The sequence below is a fragment of the Staurois parvus genome, unplaced genomic scaffold (assembly GCF_062004578.1).
Source record: "Staurois parvus isolate SC_StPar_1 unplaced genomic scaffold, SC_StPar_1.0 ptg000919l, whole genome shotgun sequence".
Classification (NCBI taxonomy): Eukaryota; Metazoa; Chordata; class Amphibia; order Anura; family Ranidae; genus Staurois; species Staurois parvus.
The window spans coordinates 548,301-569,391 of record NW_028318715.1 but is presented as its reverse complement, the minus strand read 5'-3'; the positions used below and the strand labels follow the sequence as shown (position 1 = coordinate 569,391).

General features: G+C 40.5%; 1 protein-coding gene across 2 annotated transcripts in view; it reads right to left on the bottom strand.

Annotated features, from left to right (window-relative positions):
• The window catches only part of LOC149442045 (uncharacterized), a 110,833-nt gene that overhangs the window by 77,197 nt on the left and 12,545 nt on the right, over positions 1 to 21,091 (bottom strand). For both annotated transcript variants that reach the window (XM_089656586.1, XM_089656587.1), the window contains exons 2-3: positions 20,627 to 20,765; positions 6,272 to 6,439 (exon numbers count right to left, since the gene is read on the bottom strand). In XM_089656586.1, the coding sequence (XP_089512712.1) occupies positions 6,272 to 6,439; positions 20,627 to 20,765 (307 nt within the window). The remainder of the gene's footprint in view (positions 1 to 6,271; positions 6,440 to 20,626; positions 20,766 to 21,091) is intronic.

Below are 21,091 nucleotides of genomic sequence, written 5' to 3'. Positions count from 1 at the left end.
CCTGGGACCAGAAGGTCACAAAGGCCAGGAGACATTACCCCAAGTTTTACATGTGGGGGAGCTCTTCATTATGAGGGGAGACTTATGGATTTGGGCACTCAGGGCTTATAGAGAATTCTAGGCTTGGCTTTGGAGACCTGAGAGAAATGAAAGGAGCCCTTTTTTCTTTCAGGATCAGGAGCTTTCATCACCAGAGTCCTTGCCTGTCTATTCTGAGACAAAAGGGTACTCTCTCCCTTCCATGATTTTCTTGATAAAGCTGTCCAGTGATTCACCAAGAATACAAAAAGCATCTTCAAGAGATGCTTTTTTACTAAAAGTGGAACTCAACTGTAACTCAATGACTGTTAGTCATTGGCTCTCTTCTCTGCCCCTCCAGCCCTCACAGGAGAGCCAGACTGTACAGGGGGCAGGCTCAGGCTTTCAGCAGCATGCTGAGGCTGGGCCAGCTACTAGTGAAGGATCTGGAGGATCCCAACATTAAATTCAGAATCTTTCCCGAGCCTGGATCGAATAGGAGATGCTGCCAGCTGAAAACGGGTCACAGGAGTGCAGAAATCTTCCCAATAAGACACATACGGCTAACAAGAAAAATAAAAACCTGCGAGGGGTTAAATACAAAATTAAACATTTTGCCTCTAGTTCAACTTTAAGCCAAAAGGGTCCTTCACATATGCACCAAAAGCAGGCCTGTTCTGGATATTTGTCAGACCGTATCCATCAGCCTGACGACAGACTAGAACATCTGTGCACTCTTGTCAGTAAGGAGCAAAAAAGGTGTCCTTAAGCTTTGGAGATATGTCTGCATTCTGACTCTGTCTGGTTCTGAGGATTCTGCACATGCCAAAGCACCTTCCTCATCTTCTACATCTGAATGGGACAAAGCAGCTGCTGCTAGAAAGAGATTAGAGAAAGACTCTGGGAAAGATAGAACGAGTTCAGACATGGTACAGAATTCCTCCCTTGACAAACAAAAGAAATGGGCCATCCCAGAAGGGGTTAATGAGGCCCCTGAGGAAGCTGTGATCTATGCATTCTGGGACATTCAGGATCCTTGGGAGAAATACTGCAGACACCCCCAACAAGCTGGCAGGACCCCCAGGGCCACTCCTCTTGTGCCATAGTATAAGAATTAGAGAACGCCCCTAGGGGTACTCACAATAACACTGCAGGGCAAGAAGGGTTAAGGTTGCCTGTGACCATCAATGGAGGCATCAACATGTCATGAAAACAATGTCCCAAAGGGTCATTGGTGCAGGTGCAAGTGATGATATGGCTGGAGAGGCTGAGCTGGGCCCACACCCCTGTCCCAGGAATGAAGATCATGCAGGCCAAGTAAGATAATGCAGGTATAAAATAAAATGGAAATAAACACACATCATGAATAAAAAACTTATTGTTCTATTTGTTATTAATATTTACCTTTCCAGGGTCCAGCGATGTCCAAGGATGTTCTGTGCAATCCGATCCAGTGAAGGCGGGTTGGAGTTCAGGGGAGTATGGGTCCTTCTTTTTTCTCAAACAGTGTTTGAGCCCTGAAGAAGGCACAGATTTTGGGAAAGGGGTTTCCTGACATCATTGCCAATATTTGGCCTATGTCCATAGAGAAATCAGAGGAAACTCCATACCCAGACTTCCCTGGGCACATAAAACTGCCATTGATGGGAGACAGTGTTCAAATAGTAGCTTGAGCACTGAGGAGGAAGGACTATGCACCTACTTTCTCTGACTTGCTGACACTGGATAGGAACACTTGGGACATCTTTAGATAACTCTAAAACCTGCAAATCTAAATATTAGTTAAAAAAAGAATAAAATAGGCATCTTTTGAGCTGGATCTTTTATTTTTTTTTCACCAGGAAGGGCACGGACACCTACAGATAGGTGACACATACTGTAGATCCCCTCATGACCACTGGGAGTCCTGAAGAGCCGGTACTCATTGACATTAGGACCCTGGTGTTTTCGTAGGGGGACCCACATTATTTTAAAGATTCCTTCTCAAAAGGAACCCCTACCCCCATGGCAAGTGGGCATTTATTACCATAGCAGGGGAGCTGCTTGCTTGCTGCTCTTTGGCTGTGGGAATACCAGTCTGCATGCCTGGTGTGCTAAGTTGGTATGTTCTGCAAGGAGGGAAGGGGGACACAAAACAAAACAAAAAAAGTGTCCCTTGATGATTTCCAAGAAAAGGTTTTTACAGTCAGTACAAAAATCATGTTTCCTAATTGTTTATCCAGGGATACAGGAACAGTAGAACTCAGGAACACTGGGATGTTCCAAAGCAGTTTACATAAGGTGAGGGCAACACATGCAACATCAACGCTAACAGCGCAAGGAAAAAATGACAGTAAAACTTAACACTGGGGGCATCTACAGTTTTAAAAGCTGTCTGTAGGACCTTATGTTCAAAGCTTGAATCTGAAGATGCTTGAACATGCATCTGGTAAAGTTTGGAGAACGTGTGAGCAGAAGACCAAGTGGTGACTTTCTAAATCTTGGAGACAGATGTGTGATGCCTATGAGCCTGAAAAGCACTTACAGAACAGAGTGTGCTTCATCTGGAAATGGTGGAACCTTATCCCTAATCTGGTAGGCTTGAACAATGATGTGCCTGATCCACCGAGTAATGGGTGAACAAGAAACACATTGTACTCTGCGGGGACCTTCCAGGATGACGAAAGAGTCACTTTGTCTGAGAGACAATGTAGGGAGATCTCCTTAAGATGAACTGAAGTAGAACAGAGAAATGGAACAAAGTTCTGGTTAAGATGGAAAGTAAAAACCGCCGCCTTTAGAAAGAAAGAGACTTAGTTTCAAAACAACCTTGTCTTTGGAAAGAATCAGAAAGGGTTTCAAAACGACCTTGTCTTTGGAAAGAATCAGAAAGGGGGAGCTGCATGATAGCCGCTCCCTTGGTATGTGAGCACCACCTTGCATGCCTTTTTGTCTAGGAAGGGGATACAATTTTTTAAAACTTTAAAAAAATAAACACAAAAAAATAACCATGAAGTGCTGAACTCATATTAAAAAACAGGTTCAGCGCTCTTCATAAGCCAAAAAAACAAAATACAACATCAATCAAAATAAAACACATACCGCACTTCAACGCAGGAAATAGTTTGAATAATGTGCAAGGTGCTAATGGGTAGATTTTGGGTGAATTTTAGAACAAATCTACAGGCGATGAGTGATAGAGGGTAAATAGCACATTAAAGGTTTTTTCCCGTGAAGAACAGATGTTGAGTGAATTTTTTTAGAGGAAATTTTCACATGGGCAAAGCTTTTTTGATGTTAAAGTGACACTAAGTGCCTGGTCACACCAGTGCGATTTCAGGTGCAATTTGCAAATTGAAATTGCACCTGAAATCGCATTTAATGAATGTCAGTGTCTTAACATGTGCGATTTGCTGCAGCGTGATTTCTAAAAGTAGTTCCTGCATTACTTTTTCTGCAGTTTTGTTGCAATTTCATATACATAGAATATAACGGAAATCGCACTGCAAATTGCAAGAAATCATTTAAAATCTTCACAAGTAGCAATGTCTTTAAAAAATCGCACACAAATCGTAGAGGTGGGACTGGTGACTAAAGCTGGTTTTTCTTTTTTGTAAAATAACAAACAGGTCTATACTTACCTGCTCTGTGCAGTTATTTTGCACACAGCAGCCACGATCCCCTTCTTTTCGAGTCCCCTCTGGCAGTCCTGGCACTTTCTCCTCGAGCAGTGTCCCCAGGGAAAGCCACTCCCCTGGGGGCACCACTGTGTTCTCATCCCTGAGCCACTGCTCTATGCCTCCATAAGACACAGAGCCACAGCTTGGCCCGCTCGCTCTCCTCATTTGCTCAAGAGTCCCCAGACAGTAGAGGCTGTGGAGAACATTGCTGAATCAATTTGGGTTCAGGTAAGGATTGGGTGGGCTAGGCAGGGCAGCTGCACACAGGCTTTTTACCTTCATGCATAGAATGCATGAAGGTAAAAAACCTTGAGCCTTTAGAACCACTTTAATTTTGAAAGACAAATTTTGTTTGATGGAAGAATCTTTTTGGAAAACAGATGAAAACCACTAAGATATAAAAAGAGAATACAGAAAAAAAGGAAGGGTGAGCAAACTTCATGTTAAATTATTGCTAAATACACCTCAGAGTCTATTTATATTAATAAAACGCTCCACTACTCCCAAAGAAAAAAAATTGAATACACATTCCCTTCTCACGTAAGTGACAGCAGCTCCTGGCCACGAAGGAGTTAGCTCTAATTATAAACAGTTCGGAAAAGGAACATTTCTGCTATGCTGCTTACATTTGTATGTATAGGAAACTATGATTAATGCATGTGCTGCCACCTCGTGGTTTACACAAGCCTTAGATTTGTAGCTGGAAAGTTACCTCTCAAGGTAGAAATTAGGATAATAGTGGGCATATAATGGAAGGCAATAAAAGAAAAATTCTAATAATCCGTGTTAAAACAAATGAAAAAGCAAGGGCAGCTTTGACATTGCTATCCTGTCAGATTCCTTTCAAATGTAAGGCTCACACAAGAATGACTGTAGACTTGGTGACCATGTGACTTGCCTATGTGTGTAACAAAGGGCCTGATCACACCAGCTAGTGTGCGTTGTACAGGGGTGGAGTGATATGCTGTTACATTGCATCCCAAAGACCAAGCCTTTCCTGACACTTTGTTTTCATGTAAAAATCTGTATTTTTTGTTTGAAAATACTTGGAACTCTCAAACATTATATTTTTTTAAAGCAGAGGTCCTAGAGAATAAAATGGTGGATGCTACAATTTTTTATGTCATGGTATTTGCATTTTGTTTTCAAAAGCAATTTTTTTTTTTTTTAGAGAAAACACTTTTTTTTATTTTAATGCACAAAAACACAATATAATACCTAATTGTTTGGTAAAATAAAAAAGATGGTGTTATGTCGAGTAAATTGATACCAAAGATGTGATGCTTTAAAATTGTGTAAATTTTATTATCCATAGGCAACATTTTAAAACCTTTATACTTTACCACTTTAGATTTACACTGGAGATTTGGTGCTGGAATTACTGCACTCAATTTAACATTCGTGATGCGATCGCTGTTTACGTATGCATATGGGACTGATGTGTGTGTTCGTCTTTGCGCGTGGGCATGAGGGGACAGGGGCACTTGAAATATTTCTTTTTGGTTTTTTTTACAATGTTCCTTTAAATTTTTTTTTAACACTTTTATGGTTATCACAGGGAATATTCCCTGCAATAGAAATAGGCAGTGACAGGTACTCTTTACTGAGAGATCTGGGGTCTATTAGGCCTCAGATGTCTCCTCTGTCCTTAAAAGATTTTGATTAAACCAAGATTGGTATGATCCAATGCGATTTTCAAACTACTAAAGGTTTGTTCACAGCAGCTCCGAAACGCTGCTAAATGCTAGTACCAGCAAAGCACAAAATTAGCAGTTTTTCTGCCAAGAGCACAGACGTTTTTTAAGCCAATATGCGTGGACCCGTAAAGGCCCTAAATACAGACAGCATAAATGTGAGATAATCACCAAGGAAATCTAAAGCAAGGATGGAATGGACTAATCACTCATAACCACGTTTTACCAAGCTGAGGTTGTGTTCTCGTTTTGGCTACATGCGTATACGTACCTGTGTGAATGCCTCCATTAAAAATGATACAGCTCCATTCAGAATCAAACGAAAAACACCTGTAAATCCATTTTATTTACTCTTTTTCTGACATGCTGGTGTTGGAAATAATATCCCCCACCCAATGGTCCAAACCATTCCTGGCCCATTTGGGACTGGTTCCTTCAGAACACAGAGTCCTGTGGGCTGGGATGGAAACATTCCCCAGGGTTGATCGGCCAAGGCTAAAGTCCAGCCCACATCCATATTTCAATAAATTGAGGACCCTGGGATATGCATGGGTGATTTATACAGAGCCAGTTCTATTTGACTGGTGAATCTTGGACTTTCTTCTGACTTGTTCCAGTCACAGGATAAATCTTGGTAAAAGCTGTATTTCTGTTTTTCCCTTTTTAGTTCATAGTGAATAGCCAATTGTGTATGTCTTTTTTATGGTTTTTTTGTATATATTTTTGTAATTGTTTTTTCTTTTGTATATATTTTATGCACTACCCACTTTCAGGATATTAAATCGTAAAATGAAGAAATGACTTCTGTGTACTAAACTAGGACTCATATCTTTGGAGAGATTGATGTATTTTAGTGTCTATGTGCTCAGTCTCAGTTCAAAAATAAATAAACATATTTACCGAATCCATGAAGTACAGCTGCTGTTAGGGACGGATCCTTCTCAAATTCATTAAATGCTTGGACAAGCTGGCCAGCAGTCTCAGGATTAACAGCATTTCTGGCTTCTGGCCTATTAATACCAATTGTTAGGATACTACCATGTTTTTCAGTAATGACATTCATGTTTCCTGCAAAGAGAAAACACAAGTAACATTCAAATGAGCATCATTTAAAACATGGTTATGATATATGAAATCAAACGAGAGGGAATAACACTTAAAGTGGTTGTAAAGGAAAACATTTAAAGAAAAGAAAAAAAAAATAACAAACATATCTATACTTACCTGCTCTGTGCAATAGAATTGTATAGAGTGGCCCCGATTCTCCTCTTCTCATGTCCCCCGCCAGCACACCAGGCTCCTCCTCTCCTTGCTGGTGCCCCCAATAGGAAGTCGATCCCAATGGAGGCAATCGTGCGTCCATTGACACAGACAGCAGGACTCGGCCCTGCCCCCCATCTCTGGAGTTGATTGACAGGAGTGGGAGCCAATGGCTCCTGCTGCTATTGATGTGCCCAGGGAGGAGGAATAAACCAGGGGAGCCGCAGCTCTCATCTACAGTGCTGGATCGTGATAGGGCTCAGGTATGTATAAGGGGGGGTTTTTTATTTTAAAGCATAGAATACATTAAGGTAAAAAAAAAACCTGAAGGCTTTACTTTTGAACCACTTTAAAGTGTATTTTAAAGGCAAATGTTCCTCCTATACAAAGTGCGTACAACAGCAATCACCACTGCTGGTTGTGCAGAGAGCAGCGAACACCTGCAGCTGGTGGCTACCGTCATTATAGTGAACAGACACACGTAGCCACTCAGAGTTAAAGCAGGAATCAGAAGATTCCTGTCACTACAATTTGCACCGGCCTAAATCGCTGCTGTGAATGAAGCTTTTTACTTTAATTAATGAAACATAAATGTTGCACATGATCATGTGCAGCACAGTGACTAGGTAGTTAGCGTTTCCACCTAGCAGCACTAGGGTTGTCAGTTGAAAAAGTTGAAATATGTTAGCAATTACAGGGGATGTGTTTGCATCCCTGGTATATTTTCTGCTAGTAATAAGAAAACAGGGTTAGTTAGAAACAGAACACCTAGATACCTGATAAAAAAGCATTATTCATAGAAGTATCCATAACCATATTACTACCTTTCTATAGCCCACCTTTCTTGACGTGTTGCCAAAGGACAATTTCACATAGGTAAAAAGTACAGGAATGAGAAAGCAAGAATATCTTCTGTTATAAAGGGGGTGGTGTTGGGGGTTAGGTGACACTTTACAAGGCAGCTGAAGACTTCCAGTGTGTTTACATCAAATACAAAAAAATCAACAATGACAAATCTGTTTAATGCTAGCAAAAAGAATGATGCAGTATAGCAGGCTGGTCACAAAATGTTGGCATCGATTTTTGCATACAGTGCCTTAAAAAAGTATTCATACCCCTTGAAATGTTCCACATTTTGTAATGTTAAAACCAAAAACATAAATGTATTTTATTGGGATTTTATATTATAGACCAACACAAAGTGGCACATAATTGTGAAGTGGAAGGAAAATGAGAAATGGTTTTCAAATTTTTTTTTACAAATAAATATCTGAAAAGTGTGGCGTGCATTTGTATTCAGCCCCCTTTACTGTGATACCCCCAACTAAAATCTAGCACCTTCAGAAGTCACCTAATTAGTAAATAGAGTCCACCTGTGTGTAATTTAATCTCAGTATAAATACAGCTGTTCTCTAACAAACTAATGTTTGTAAGAGAACATTAGTGAACAAACTGCATCATGAAGGCCAAGGAACACACCAGACAGGTCAGGGATAAAGTTGTGGAGAAGTTTAAAGCAAGGTTAGGTTATAAAAAAAATATTGCAAGCTTTGAACATCTCACGGAGCACTGTTCAATCTATCATCTGAAAATGGAAAGAGTATGGCACAACAGGAAACCCACCAAGACATGGCCGTCCACCTAAACCGACAGGCCGGGCAAGGAGAGCATTCATCAGAGAAGCAGCCAAGAGGCCCATGGGAACTCTGAAGGAGCTGCAGAGATCCATAGCTCAGGTGGGAGAATCAGTCCACAGGACAACTATTAGTCATGAACTCCACAAATTTGGCCTTTATGGAAGAATAGCAAAAAGAAAACCATTGTTAAAAGAAAGCCATAAGAAGTCCAGTTTGTGAGAATCCATTTGGGGGACACAGCAAACATGGGGAAGAAGGTGCTCTGGTCAGATGAGACCAAAATTCAACTTTTTGGCTTAAAAGCAAAATGCTATATGTGCTGGAAAACTAACACTGCACATCACCCGGAACACACCATCCCTACCGTGAAACATAGTGGTGGCAGCATCATGTTATGGGAATCCTTTTCTTCAGCAGGGACAGAGAAGCTGGTCAGAGTTGATGGGAAGATAGATGGAGCCAAATGCAGGGCAACCTTAGAAGAAAACTTGTTAAGAGTCTGCAAAAGATCTGAGACTGGGGTGGAGGTTTACCTTCCAGCAGGATAGTGATCCCTAAACATACAGCCAGAGCTACAGTGGAAAGGTTTAGATCAAAGCATATTCATCTGCTACAATGACCCAATCGAAGTCCAGACCTAAATCCAATTGAGAATCTGTGGCAAGACTTGAAAGCTGCTTTTCACAGATGCTCCAACCAACCAATCTGACAGAGCTTGAGCTATTTTGCAAAGAAGAATGGGCAAAAAGTTCACTCTGTAGATGTGCAAAATAGGTAGATACATCCCCAAAAAGACTGGCAGCTGTAACTGCAGTGAAAGGTGGTCCTACAAAGTATTGATTCAGGGGGCTGAATACAAATGCATGACACATTTTTCACATATTTATTTGTAAAGAATTTTGAAAACCATTTATCATCCACTTCCAAGTTATGTGCCAGTTTGTGTTGGTCTATCACATAAAATCCCAGTAAAATACATTTACGTTTTTGGTTGTAACATGACAAAATGTGAAAAATTTCAAGGGGTATGAATACTTTTTCAAGGCACTGTATATGCTGGTCACTACACAATACTGTGGGCTGCTGAGTTCAAGCCCCATAGGGAAAGCACATTATTCATTGCATTTGTATTTTGTTTCTTCTATGATACATTTTGCAAAATTAAAAAAAAAAATAGATAAGCTTGTATTAAAATGATCAATATATGTGGTAAATCCCTAAAACAGCAAGAATTCATTCTCCCTTGTTTGTCGTCATTCAGCTAAGAAAAGTAGCAGGAAGGAAATGTGGTTTAGCATGCAAGGTGTATTGTGACCTCTTGCAGATATCAGTGGTTCAGGAAAATGGCCAGGTAAGTGGTTTGCACGTATTTAAATGATGCCATCTGCTTGTTTTAACAGAATGATCTTGTTTTTGTGTAGACCCACTGGACTTAGGTTTAGGAACTATTTATGTTGGCTGTGCTGTGGATAACCGCAGGCTACAAAAATAGAATGATGTGGGTGTTCAGGTAGAGGCACTGCTAAGTTCAGACGTCAACAAGTGTATTTAGGTAAACAAATATCCGTCTATCCTGGCAAGATGTAACTTTGGAGCGGGAGTCCCAAAAGTCTCATTTTAACTTCTTGTTTCCTATATATAGTAATGTCTACTTCATTGTTTGTGTGACAGAAACTGGAAACAAGATTATGGATACAAGATGGAGAAAATCTGTAATTTCTAGTCAAAGTACACAAAAACATTAATACGAACATGTACTTTACTTTTAAAGTGGTATTAACCCCAAGACCAAAAATGTCATATATTGCAGCTTACCAATCATTAGATGTAGTGGCTGCATCCATTTTCTTTTCTGCATCAGTTTTTGCTTTTTTCCTCTGTTTTCACCTGAGGAACTGGCCAATAACATACAGTGGGGATCGAAAGTTTGGGCACCCCAGCTAAAGATTTGTATTAATGTGCATAAAGAAGCCAAGGAAAGATGGAAAAATCTCCAAAAGGCATCAAATTACAGATTAGACATTCTTATATTATGTCAACAAAAGTTAGATTTTATTTCCATCATTTACACTTTCAAAATAACAGAAAACAAAAAAATGGCATCTGCAAAAGTTTGGGCACCCTGCAGAATTTATAGCATGCACTGCCCCCTTTGCAAAGCTGAGACCTGCCAGTGTAATGGATTGTTCTCAATCATCGTCTGGGAAGACCAGGTGATGTCAATCTCAAAGGTTTTAAATGCCCAGACTCATCTGACCTTGCCCCAACAATCAGCACCATGGGTTCTTCCAAGCAGTTGTCTAGAAAACTGAAACTGAAAATAGTTGACGCTCACAAAGCTGGAGAAGGCTATAAGAAGATAGCAAAGTGTTTTCAGATGTCAATATCCTCTGTTCGGAATGTAATTAAGAAATGGCAGTCATCAGGAACAGTGGAAGTTAAAGCAAGATCTGGAAGACCAAGAAAAATATCAGACAGAACAGCTCGCAGGATTGTGAGAAAAACAATTCAAAACCCACGTTTGACTGCAAGATCCCTCCAGAAAGATCTGGCAGACACTGGAGTTGTGGTACACTATTCCACTATAAAGAGATACTTCTACAAATATGGTCTTCATGGAAGAGTCATCAGAAGAAAACCTCTTCTACGTCCTCACCACAAAAATCATCGTTTGAACTTTGCAAATGAACATATAGACAAGCCTGATGCATTTTGGAAACAAGTTCTGTGGACCGATGAGGTTAAAATTGAACTTTTTGGCCGGAATGAGCAAAGGTACGTTTGGAGAAGAAGGGGCACAGAATTTAATGAAAAGAACCTCTGTCCAACTGTTAAGCATGGGGTTGGATCAATCATGCTTTGGGGTTGTGTTGCAGCCAGTGGCACAGGGAACATCTCATGAGTAGAAGGAAAAATGGATTCAATAAAATTACAGCAAATTTTGGATGGTAACTTGATGCCATCTGTGAAAAAGCTGAAGTTAAAGAGAGGATGGCTTCTACAAATGGATAATGATCCTAAACACACCTCGAAATCCACGGGGGATTACATCAAGAGGTGTAAACTGAAGGTTTTGCCATGGCCTTCACAATCTCCTGACCTCAACATATTTGAAAATCTATGGATAGACCTTAAAAGAGCAGTGCGTGACAGACAGCCCAGAAATCTCAAAGAACTGGAAGACTTTTGTAAGGAAGAATGGGCAAAGATACCTCAAACAAGAATTGAAAGACTCTTGGCTGGCTACAAAAAGCGTTTACAAGCTGTGATACCTGCCAAAGGGGGCAGTACAAGATATTAACTCTGCAGGGTGCCCAAACTTTTGCAGACGCCATTTTTTTGTTTTGTGTTATTTTGAAAGTGTAAATGATGGAAATAAAATCTAACTTTTGTTGACATATTATAATAATGTCTAATCTGTAATTTGATGCCTTTTGGAGATTTTTCCATCTTTCCTTGGCTTCTTTATGCACAATACAAATTTTTAGCTGGGGTGCCCAAACTTTCGATCCCCACTGTAACTCCTGTATTAGAGTACCCCCACTCTGGCTGAAGGAGCACGGGGGCACCTATGGACAGCAGCATTGTCAATCTGGGTGGAGGGTGTGTCAGATGTAATAGAAGATTTAAATACACCTTCAAATTGAGGCCAAACTCCAGCCAGTACTTTATCAGTTACACAATACATATTTGTTTAGTTTTTGGATAAAGCTTTTACATAAATAAATAAAATCTGATCATTGTAAGCACCCCTGCTAGTGTTAAATGGTTTGTCTCATCTCTGTAACTGATTCTCTGCAGGAAGAGCTTGTTCTTCTGAAAAACAATAGGCTTACTGGTTGGAGCACCATGTGAAAACAGAAAAAATAAAGCCTAAAAAAGTAAATTAATGCAGCCCAGAGATTATGTGACAAACTGCTAAGAATTGTATTCACATGACAGACACAAACGAGTTTGGGGCAATGGTTTGTTCAGAAAAAACGTAAATATTTAACCCTTGCCTTGTATCATATCAAGACTGAGCTGACATTAAAGCACAGGACTGCTCAAGGAAACCTGATACAGCCTTTCCACGTCTAAGTCAGGTCTCGACAAATCACAGTCGCCAGGCACAATGGCGCAATGGCGACTAGAAATTTCACCCTGGCACTTAGGCTTTTGTCAGCCCATTGCCTGTTTGCACCAGACAGCATTAAGACCCTCCTAACAGCCTCCTTTTCTTCACAAACCAGAACTCCAGACTCCAGGCTGATGTGTGCGGGTTGTCGGCACTCTCTGAGAACACATGACATCAGCCAGTCTCTGAGCGCCACTCTGGGGGGATGACGACATGGATAATGGAAGGACGAGCCTAACTGTTGGCTCCTAACTCCTCCAGAGCAGCTCCAGAGTGATGAGAGAAGAGTGTGGGCTCTGATCTCCCTCCACTCTCTTTGGAGGCTGTGCTCAGACACCCATTCCATTCCTGCTGTCATCCATTGGGGATCAGATCTGGGTCAGAGATCAGGGAGGGAGATTGGGGTGTGTGTGGTGTTGGCCAATCTCGGGGTACCCAGGCTGTGTTAAAGTGGATCTGGCAGGAGGCAGAAAATCGCGGCCCGCCGAATTCCATGTCCTAGGAGGAGAGGTGAGTGAGCCACGGACACCAAGCAAAGTCCGTAGTTGGGTCGGAATTTGTGAAGAGTGCGGGGGGGGGGGGTTGCATGGGCTATTAAAATAAGGAGTTTCCCCCTATAACAGGTTTTTTATTTTTGTCATTCTTTCCAGCTAGCCTGTAACCGTGTTACATCTGAGTTATTGGCTGGCCGCTCTGCTGTAAGTAAGTTAGGGTTAGGGAGCCAAACTACTTGCCTTGCCCCAAGCTACGCTAAAAAAAATCCTGGCTTATTTAGCTGGCTCCTAGAGTCAAAGCAAATTTGTCAATCTCTGGTCTAAGTTATACATACAGTACATACTTGGAAGAGCATTGATTTTTCATCAAATTTGGATTCTTAAATATTTGCACCTACCGTTGTTGCTGGTGAACTATCCTGTCTGCTAATTGGGTACTGCATATAAATATCGACTTGGTCTGACCAAGATTTTACAAGCCTATGATTCTTTTCTTCTTGCTACTGGTTCAGTACGTTTGTCCAACAATTCAATCCAAACAACCAAGTCCCAATAGTAACTCTAGGTTTGAGGGAGGGCAAAAAAAGGAACCTACCCATGCTGCCCTAGCTGTTGGGGTGAAGCTTGATAGTTTAACCATTTCAATACCGTGCAATTTTACACCTTCCTGCCCAGGCCATTTTTCAGGTTTCAGCGCTCTCACACTTTGAATGACAATTGCGCGGTCATACAACACTGTACCCAAACTAAAATTTTATCATTTTCTTCACACAACTAGAGCTTTCTTTTGGTGGTATTTAATCACCGCTGGGGTTTTTATTTTTTGCTAAATTAACAAAAAAAGACCCAAAATTTTGAAAAAAAACACATTTTTCTTTGTTTCTGTTATAAAAGTTTACAAATAAATAATTGTTCTTCATAAATTTAGGCCGAGATGTATTCTGCTACATGTCTTTGGTGAAAATAACCCAAATTAGGATGTATTATTTAGTTTGTAGGAAAGTTATAGAGTTCACAAACTCTGGTATAGATCTGAAAATTGATCAATCCTGAAGTACTGACAGCCAATCTAATTTCTTGAGGTCCAAGAATGTCAGAACAGTACAGATATCCCCAAATGACCCCTTTTTGCAGAGTAGACAGTCCGACGTACTTCATAAGAGGCATGGAGAGTTTTTTGAAGTTGTATTTTTTTTGTCATAATTTTTCGGAAAATGAAAAAATTAAAAAAACTATTTTCACTATTTTTTTTTTACATACTGTTACCAGTGCAGTACAGCGTCATCATATAACTGGCATGGCGGTGAACAGGGACACTGACTGGTGACAGTATGAAAAAAATATATATTTTTTTTTTTTAATTTTTTTATTATTTTTAATTTTTTATTACATTTTTTTTTATTTTTTTAAGATTCTTTCTTCATATTTTACTATGACCAAAGTAGTACAATGTTACCATAGTAACATTGTACTACTTTGGGGAAGTGATCAGTATTTTTTTTTTTTTGTTTTGTTTTGTTTTTTTTTTTTTACACAATTTGCTTATAGCAAAGAATTACTTTGCTATAAGCAAGCATTTACCTGAATGAAATCGATTCATTCAGCTTTTTTTTTTTTTTTTTTTTTTTTGTGCTTAGCTGTAATTTGGTCACAGCTAATCACATGACATGTGCATGTGATTAGCTGTGACCATTCACAGCTAGACACTAGTATACAATGGATGGCATGAATGAAGCCATCCATTGTATACAACGGTCATGTGACCTGCTGTGATTGGTCACAGCAGGTCACATGGTACCAGCAACGGGAGCCGGTACTCGGATCTGTCATCGGCCGTATCTGAGGTACACGGCCGATGACAGATCGCGCTACTGCGCCGCTCTGCATTAGCGCAAACTGCGCATGTGCGGGAGCATGCCAAATGGCGTGCACCCGGAATGCAGCAACACTTTTGAAGCCGCCAAACGGCCATTGGCCGGGCGGCTAATGGTTAATTCTCAACTGTTAGCGTGGCATCCTGTTTAAAAAGCAATAAACTGTAAAAAATATATTTTATTAACCAATGTGCTCTACTTGGAATGCCTCCAGTATGCTATCTCTGCCAATGCAATATGAAACAGAATAATTATAAATTTTCAAAACAAACTGTGAACCTGAAACCAAGTTAAACATTGTCATTCCCAAATCAATCCATTACAGATGACTCAATGACGCAATTTAAACATCTGCCATGCTGATGACTTAAACGCTGCACACAACAGGGAGAAACACAAACCATGCAGCAATCTGTAATTTTTAGACATGGTGTTGGGTTGTCAGTTCAGTGCACTAGAGACAAGCAATGCTTAACAGTAAATGGCCATGTCACATCTTAACTATGCGGTCCCACCCTTTACGCACTCTGTAGTGTTAACTGTAAGTACCTGGATCTGTTCCATATCAGATACATTAGTTGAAGTAAGGAAAAAAAGTAATCACTATATTAATTTCACTTGTTTAACTTCAACCAACAACAGGCACTTAAAAAAAGGCAGTGTATGTGGTTCATCTCAAAACTGAACGTGAAAGACGTGGATGATATTAGACTAAATATGAAGTATTTCAGAGTGCCAATACACAGGTTGATCCACAGCTGATATAACCATTTCAAGCAATACTTACATCAGTTGGGTCATGGAGATCTATAGTCCCAAGTGATAACAAGCACTTCTTAGTATTGTCTCAGAATCCTATTAAGACATTTAGCATCATCCTACAAAGTGTTTCAAAGACAGACTACTAGTATGATTGTCCTATAGGGTTAGTTTACCTTTACCTAAAAACGGCCTATGCAGATAAGGGGCGTCTGTAGATAAAAACAAATTGTGCAGCTTTGACCAAAGTTGAACAATGTCCTTGCTATAGGTGTAGGCATTTATGTACTTCATGGAGACTGACTAGAAAACTCCTAGGACATTGCTAAGAGACACCTAGCTGTTACTGTTCATCCTTACATCACAGAAGCGAGCTCTCAAATGCTGAACTCAGAGCTACTGCATCAGTGGAGAGAACATGTATGTGAGGGGGTTTGAATAAGAGAAAGAGCTTGCTCCAGAGATGAACAGTAATAGCTAGGAGTCTCTTAGCAACGGCCTAGGAGTGTTCCAGTCAGGCTTCATGAGGTACGTACAGTACTGCACAAATGTTTTAAGCAGGTGTGAAGAAATGCTGTACAGTAAGAATGCTTACAAAATTGTATATTGTAATTGTTTATTTTTATCAATTTACAAAATGCAAAGTGAACAGAAGAGAATTCTAAATCAAATCAATAATTGGTGTGACTACCCTTTGGCCTCCAACCAGTATCAATTCTTACACTGGCACACTTTGTACACTTGCAAAGTCGGGGATTTTCTAGGAATAGTTCCAGTGTATGAGTACCAATTATGCCAAACACAGTCATTAACTGAAACAGACACAGCTGACTAGAAGATTAAACCTGGGTGAGGAACAGCCAAAATCTGCTTCTAAGGTGAGGTTGTGGAAGACAGTTTCATGTCACAGTTCATACACCATGGAAAGACTGAGAACAGCAACAAGACAGTTTACTGTATCAACAAGGTCTCTCCCAGGCAAATATTTCAAAGCAGACTGGAGTTTAAAGATGTGCTCTTCAAGCTCTTTTGAAGAAGCACAAAGAAATTAGCAATTTTGAGAACCGTAGATACAGTTGTCAGCCAAAGAAATTTAATGCAGCAGATGAAAGACATATTGTGTCTGGAAAATGCCCAGCAGAGCCATCAGCACAGAACTGACAGAAAACAGTGGGACCCAGGTACACCCATCTACTGTTCGGAGAAGTATGGCCAGAAGTGGTCTTCATGGAAGAACTGAGGCCGAAAAGCCATACCTCCAATGTGGAAACAAGGCTAAGTATCTGAACTATGTACAAAAACATAGGAACTGGGGTGCAGAAAATGGCAGCAAATGCTCTGGACTAATAAGTCAAAATTTTAAATATTTGGCAGTAGCAGGAGGCAGTTTATTTGCCAAAGGGCTGGGGATTGTCTGGAGGCAACAGTGAAGCATGGTGGAGGTTCCTTGCAAGTTTGGGGCTGCATTTCTGCAAATGGAGTTGGAGATTAGCTCAGGATCAATGGCATCCTCAATGCTGAGAAATACAGGCAGATACTTGTGCCATACCATCAGAGAGGTGTGTGATTGGCCCCAAATTTATTCCGCAGTAGGTCAATGACCCAAAACATGCAGTCAATGTCATTAAGAACTATCTTCAGTGTAAAAAAGAGCAAGGAGTCCTGGAAGTGACAGTTTGGCCCCCACAGAAGGATTTGAGCCAGTCTGCATCCAGAGAAGATCTGTGATTAGTTCTCCAAGATGTTTGGAACAACCTTCCTTCCAAGTTCCTTCAAAAAACGTGTGCAGAAGAATTGATACTGTTTTGAAAGCAAAGAGTGGTCACACCAAATATAATTGATAAAAATAAGCTATTAGCTCTTCTGAAAGCATTCTTAGGCTCCTTGCACACGGGCATCATAATTTACTGTTGTGTACTAAGGAACTTGTGACGCTTGTGTGCAAGGGGCCAAAAATTGTGTGTAAAGACCTGAGTAGTGGCAAGTATAGGCGAGTAAAGGCGTGTGAGGGTATAGACGAGTAAAATTCTTCTTCATTGACAGTATTATAATATACTCACGTAAACAAATAAATGAGTAAACACATGAGTATATTACTGCACTCAAATGAAACGTTTTCTATTTTTGTTTTACTGCTCTGTACTCAGCGCTGTAATACTGATCATTACTCAGCTGTGTGAAATGTCCCATAGACAACAATGCATCTCATTTCTGATCAGTAAAAAAACACAGCATTTTTTACTCCCATGTGCAACATTTCTAGTATATATATATTTCTGCTAATGTGCAGCATCACCATCAACTTGATCCTACTGTATCTCCACCTTGCTTCAGAGAGGAGATCAAACATACTTTCTTAGAGGGCACAACATTGCGGAACAAAGCTAGAGTTGCTAAAATTACAGCAGATTACATTTTGCAATTCATATACAAGTTATTTTATATTTACCAATTTTTTTGTTTACTTACCTTTGCAGATCAGCACCAATTAACAGGAAATCAGACACATTTATGTGCTTGTTTTGATTCTCAGAGTAGATGTTAGGAGCTGAGATAAAATCAAGATTCCTAAGTGTTTCAGCTTTACATTTTTAAATTCTAATAAAGTCAGTAATGCAGTTCTCACAACAACAATCAAACTATAAATACTGCCATGGTAGTAAATAATATTTTGCAAGAAGATAATATCACCTACAAAATATACCTGAATGAGCAGATTACTTCAGCTTTAAGCCTTTGACATAAGTGCATTCAGTAAACTTCAGACATTCCTAATATGAACAAAGTTCACACTACTACGCTATCCACAGTCCAAATCCTCACCTGATAATTTGCACTGTCATTCTCACTCTATACTTCTGTAATGTGTTGCCTGTGTGCATAAGGACAATGTTCTGGGCCGGGGATCACTATGGTACCAACATCCCACTTTTAGTACACGTCCTTGAACACTGGTGGTCAGGAATAAAATACATATGCACAGAAATGACGTGAAGAGGCTTCCAATCTAGCCTGCAGCTAGCTCTATATACCCACCATGGCACACATTTTATGTTAACTGGAAATACCATTTAAAGGCATACTACAGGAAACAACATATTTTAACTCATGTACTCTTTTGTGTGCATTCTGTAACACAAGTTACCATAGCTGTGCTCCAGGCAATAGCTAACTAAACATACAAAATATGTAGAAATAAGGAAAGTAATTTGAAGGTCAAAGGATTTCTCATTCTGTTTATCCATTTCTGAGATTTAAACAACCTCATGACACTGCAGTCAGGTGGATGACAACACTTACAGTTAAAGAATGTGAGACTAGACAGTGAAAGGACAGCAATCTGAAGAGGTAATTCCTCGTCACTCTGCTCTCTCAGCACAACTAATTAACTCTCAGACCTGTACATCCCTCTTCCACTCTCAGTGGATAGTAAATGTAATGGTGGGTATATCCAGGCGTTTCTGATCAGCCACAAATGGGAAACCTGTACAAAATCAATGACCCTCTGACTGTCTATGTTGCATGTAAAAGCACATGGATCGAATACCTGTGGTTTGGGATGGATGTGAGCCCTGGATGTGAACTGTTTGCATTCAGAAGCACATACCTAATCCTAACAGAAGGTAATTGCTCCATGTAAATTTACATATAAGCAGCTGCAGACAGCTGTGGACAATGTCAGACTATAATTGATTTGTACAGGCTTCCTATCTGCAGCTTATTGCACAAACCTGGCTGTACCTGCAATAGAAATACAATGGTGTGGACGGTGTACAACTCCAATCTCCAATCATCAGTGTGCTTGAGGCCTCAGACTATGAACTAGTTAAAATTAAAGAACTTAAAGTTCTAAAGCCAGCATAGCCGGTGAAAGGCATTTAACAGTGCTTGTACATACATTCGTTATTCTACTGAGCATCTCAAGGAAACACAAACCCTGAGAACTCTGACTCTTCCAGGTCTGAACTCTGGCCTGATCATTCCCCTGCATCCTAGAATACAATGTGCCATGCCTTTTGACCATCAGAGAGCCATGATTTGCTGGAGGTATACCTAAGGTTTAACTTCTAAGCTGCCAGTAATTACTGGCAAATCGAGTTCAGGGAAGCTAAGGACACATATGAGAAAACAATAAGTAAAAACAGGAATCTCCAAGGACAGAAATAAATGAATTGCCATCACTTTTGAAGGTTCAGGCTCTATGTTTAACATCCTTATCACTCTTTGATTTCTTAAATATCTGATTTACCTTAACTCCTGTACAGGTGTACGATCTCCTATCGTACAGAAATTGCTTACTCTGACTTCACTGCACACTGTAGCTTTTCACAGTGTGCATTAGATACTGCAACAAGTCAGATACAACCAGTGTTATTTCCTGCAGGATATTCAGCATCACCTAGCTTTCTCATCCTTCGCCTTAATGTTCAAAGATCCAATGTGGTGGCACAGACACAGCGGCCAGTAGCTCCCAGCTTTGGTGGTGGGTGGCTCTGGTACTGTGTGTCTGCGGGACAAGTTACGCCTGGACTATGTATGACAAGCAGACCTTGCTCTGTATCAGAGGCAGCTGTGTGGGATTCACTGCAGGGGTGGATGTTCTTGGGACAGCTGCAGTTATGGGTGTTCTTTGCCTGGGGATGCGGTCATGGCCCCTAGATCCCCTGGAGACTAAGGAATACAGAGATCGGCTGGGTAGGAGCCAAAGGTGTAGTGGTCATACCAGTCAACTTGCAGAGTGGTGTTTCTGCCATCTGGAGGCTCAGGATGGAATTGCACAGAGTGAGCTGTGTAGAGTAGTGAGCAGTTTTCAGCATACCAAGCAATGTGACAGCTGGGATTGTGATCAGAATGGCTGCAGGCTGAGGAGCCAGAGAAGGTAGAGGTAAGCTGCAGCTTTCAAGAGTCAGGTGGATGTCCTGGAGATCGGACCTAGCTTTGAGGTGCCAAAAAAAGATATATGTACTGGGGATCAATGTATCAGCAGGCACAGTGCACAAGTAAGGCTGAATAGTTGTCTAGGCAGTGTCTTCATGGCGAGCTGGGGGTGGAAGCCAAGGAAGAGATGTCAGAGACCACTTAAAATACAAATACTAAGTTTGTCAGGTACATACCTCTTGACTGGTCACAATTATTTGAGTACAGCCTATTCTTACAAGAAAGTACAGTAGCGAATGCTTCTGAAGACAATGTCCAAGATTTCCAGAGCTGTGGTCGTAACACTGGGTTTAAAAGCATCTCGAAACTGAAAAGCTGAATGAAAAGAAAATCCACCACACTATTAGTTGGCTTCGAAAACTGACATACATACAGCAAAAACAAGTACAGCAACATTTTGCAAAAGCAAATCTAGGAGAAAGTTCAGACTTTAATTATTCTGCAAAGACCAACGTCAAACCTACAGAGTCTGTAATGGCTGACTCACCCTGACATTCCACTTTAAACATAAGTAGCACTTACTGTATGTCTAAAGTAGTACCAAGTGCTAGGCATTGTTTTACCTTAATACATTTTCTGCATTAAGGTAAGAATTGCCCCAGTACCCTTGCACCTTCTCTGCCCCCATCCTCAAACACTGA